General features: G+C 33.2%; 1 protein-coding gene across 3 annotated transcripts; it reads right to left on the reverse strand.

The window, feature by feature from the left end:
- Positions 1–806: 806 nt before the first annotated feature.
- On the reverse strand, positions 807–2,483 carry LOC137030883 (probable G-protein coupled receptor 141). Of its 3 annotated transcripts, none has more exons than XM_067401387.1 (3): positions 2,397–2,483; positions 2,242–2,275; positions 807–1,806 (listed from the first exon to the last, which is right to left on the reverse strand). In XM_067401387.1, coding segments are annotated over exons 2-3 (846 nt in total). In that variant the 5' UTR covers positions 2,243–2,275; positions 2,397–2,483; the 3' UTR covers positions 807–961. The 3 variants fall into 3 exon arrangements, with proteins under 3 accessions (XP_067257488.1, XP_067257489.1, XP_067257490.1); XM_067401388.1 differs by having other exon boundaries at positions 807–1,811; positions 2,397–2,444; XM_067401389.1 differs by lacking the exon at positions 2,242–2,275 and having other exon boundaries at positions 2,397–2,442.
- Between the last annotated feature and the right edge of the window lie 566 nt (positions 2,484–3,049).

Raw genomic sequence — 3,049 nt, forward strand, 5'->3', positions numbered from 1 at the left:
GAGCTCATCATCCAGGGGTTAAACAGGACAGATGTGACAATCTGTCATGAACTTTTACACTTATTTTACAAGAAGGTATATATTTAAAATGATGGAGGGCATACTAAGTGCTAGAATATTATACATTTGTTGAATTAAATCTAGGATGTACTCATTTCTGCAATCCTTAATTTAAGCAAAATTGGCTAATTTACTTTGATGGCTATTAATGACATATATTTCTCAGTTTGTATTATGTATTTAATACATTTTAGTTTTGCCATCTTTCCATGAATTGTAATAGTGATGATAAAGAAAATACATATTTTGTGTTTGTTCAGAGGGTGTGTACTCATTTATGCTGTGCACTGTAGTTAGAACACTCATGCAAATATTTCAACGACCTCTAGAGGGTGTTAGAATACAAAAAGGAATTCTCCTTTTGCAGAAATGAGTATGAAAATCACAGTTGTTGAACCCTCTAGACCACCCAACACACATACTGTCAGTGTCATGAGCTGTATTTTCATTGCTTTGACTTATTTCATGGTGTTATTTGATTATTTGAAACGGCTGTCTTTGTGTGACACCTTAAAGCCTTGGCCTCCACTAAACAGTGATGGATCTGGTGTAAACTTTATGGTTAGCACTATTAATCTATACTGTTATGAGGAACTCACACCCAAACCTTGTCACACTTTTGAATCAGTTGCATAAGTGGTCGTTTGACAGTTTTATTGCAGATTTTTTTTTTTATAGTTCTTCACAAGTATAAAGGAAAAGAAAATGGATATAAAACCAATACATATCCTGTGTGTGTCTGTGTTTTATTTTCCAAACATTCTGTCATGCAAGACAATTGTTTTAAGCTTATAAGGCACAAAAGCATCAAATTAAACAAAAGAAAAATGTAAATCAATTCACTATATCAATAACAAAAGTCAACATATTTGTTATAAATAGAAAAACCACCCCCTTGAATTTATAATTCTGCATATTCAAAAACAATCATATCAAAGCAGCTGAAAGCAGTGACTGCAAGAAATACTTCATTTATATGATCCATTACTTGAGTATTACCATATTCACTCACATAATACACTCTGAATCCTTGATAGGGCACAAAACAAAAAAACATAAAGGACAGGAAAACAACGTTTTTCAAATGTGCCTGGAACTCTTGACGTTGAAATATGGCCTCAAATTGCTCATTTAATAGCAGAAAAAGTTGGAAAAATGCCAGAACACTCCAAATCATAATCACTAGTATGCAAATAACATAGTTTAACCTCTTAACAGCAGGCTTCTGGAGAGCCTGACTGAAATTAAAGCACTGAGTAGAATCATTCTGCGCGATTCCGTAGTTAGCCATAGTTGGGAACAAAGCTCCGAATATGACCAACCAGACGGCTGCACTTGCGATCGTGGCGTGAAGGATGCGACGAAACTCTAGCCTGTGCTGCTGATCAGAGTGATCCACATAACGCAGGATAAAAAGAAATACATATAAGATGAAGGCAATATACATGTGGGCATGGATCATAATACTGACAATTTTGCAGAAATACATGCCCAGATTCCAGATTTCAAAAACACAATAGTAAATGCGAAAGGGGACCGTGAGCAGGAAAATGGAGTGCACTGCTACTAGGTTCATCACAGATACTTTGGTGAAAGAGAGACGTCTTTTGGACTTTAACATAGAGGACATCAGTAAAACATTATAAGTCCCAGAAAGAAAAATGAATGTGTGTAAGATGAAAAGAGAAATTTTGAAGTCCTCCGGAAGTCCAGTGTTTGTGGTGTTGGTTATTATCATGGCTGACACTGTGCTTTGAAAAAAAGCAACAAGTAAAACAAGTTATATACAGTATTCAATGCTAAACATATTGCAAAAGAGTCTACACTCTAAAAAAAAAATGGTTCTTTGAGGTTCTTTACACGTATAACAGTTCTATTTAGAACTGCATGACCCTGAAGAATGCTCAAATGGTTCTTTGTGTTAGAGTTTAGGATTCTTTTTTCCCACCTTTTTGTTTTGCAAACCTGTAGCTGTCAAAGCCACATCATTACTAGTTTTCTGGAGCTTAATTACAATTACATGTCAACACATTCTTAAAATGTCTACAAAATTTAACTTTCAAATTCTAACTGGTTTCCTACCAATCACCTTAATCACACTATTGAGGTCCTATAGCATTTTCAAAGCATGGTTATTTATGGAACCTTATAAAAATAATTTAAGATGAAACATAAACTCACTTTTCAACTTTTTTCCTGGTAAAATGTTTTTGCCCTGAAAAATATAAGTAGACAAGATAGATTCATCACATTTCTTCTTATCAATGTTTATCTTTCCTTTCCCCTAACATTTTGAAATGCATGTTCGTACATCCAAGAGCCTGTTCATATCATACCTGTCAAAGTAAAAAAGGACTGGAAGATCTTCTAGGGTGTTTCTTCTAGGGTCACACAAGGTAATGTTAGCAGCAGAAGTTACAAACACTTTCCTTGTAATGCTTCTAAACATCTTTCAGTTTTAAAGGAGGAAGCAAAAGATTAAAAAGATAAGAGAAAAAAAAAATCTGTGAAACTGACAGTTTTAGTCAGGGCAACCTGCACCTATATTTATATATATATATATATATATATATATATATATATATATATATATATATATATATATATATATATATATATATATATATATATATATATATATTTAAATCTTATAACTTGAAGTTTATTTTGCAAAATTATACTAAAGCACAACTATTTCAAATTACTGATACAGAGTTTGGCACATCAAAAAAAAAAAAAAAAAAAAAAAAAAAAAAAAATGCAGATACTGAATATCAATATTCCTTCAGCAACAGCAGACAGACAGTTTGTCGGACAGCTTGTCGGTTCATCTGTAAATATTCTGTCAGTGTCAAACAGCCAGCCTCCAAAACCTCCAGGAAACAACTCTCGACTGTTATTTGACACTGTAGAGATTAAAGGGTACCTAACACACACAGTTTCTCATGTTAATCTTGAGTGCCTATAGAGTAGTATTGCATCCTTCATA

Source organism: Chanodichthys erythropterus, chromosome 11 (genome assembly GCF_024489055.1).
Source record: "Chanodichthys erythropterus isolate Z2021 chromosome 11, ASM2448905v1, whole genome shotgun sequence".
NCBI lineage: Eukaryota > Metazoa > Chordata > Actinopteri > Cypriniformes > Xenocyprididae > Chanodichthys > Chanodichthys erythropterus.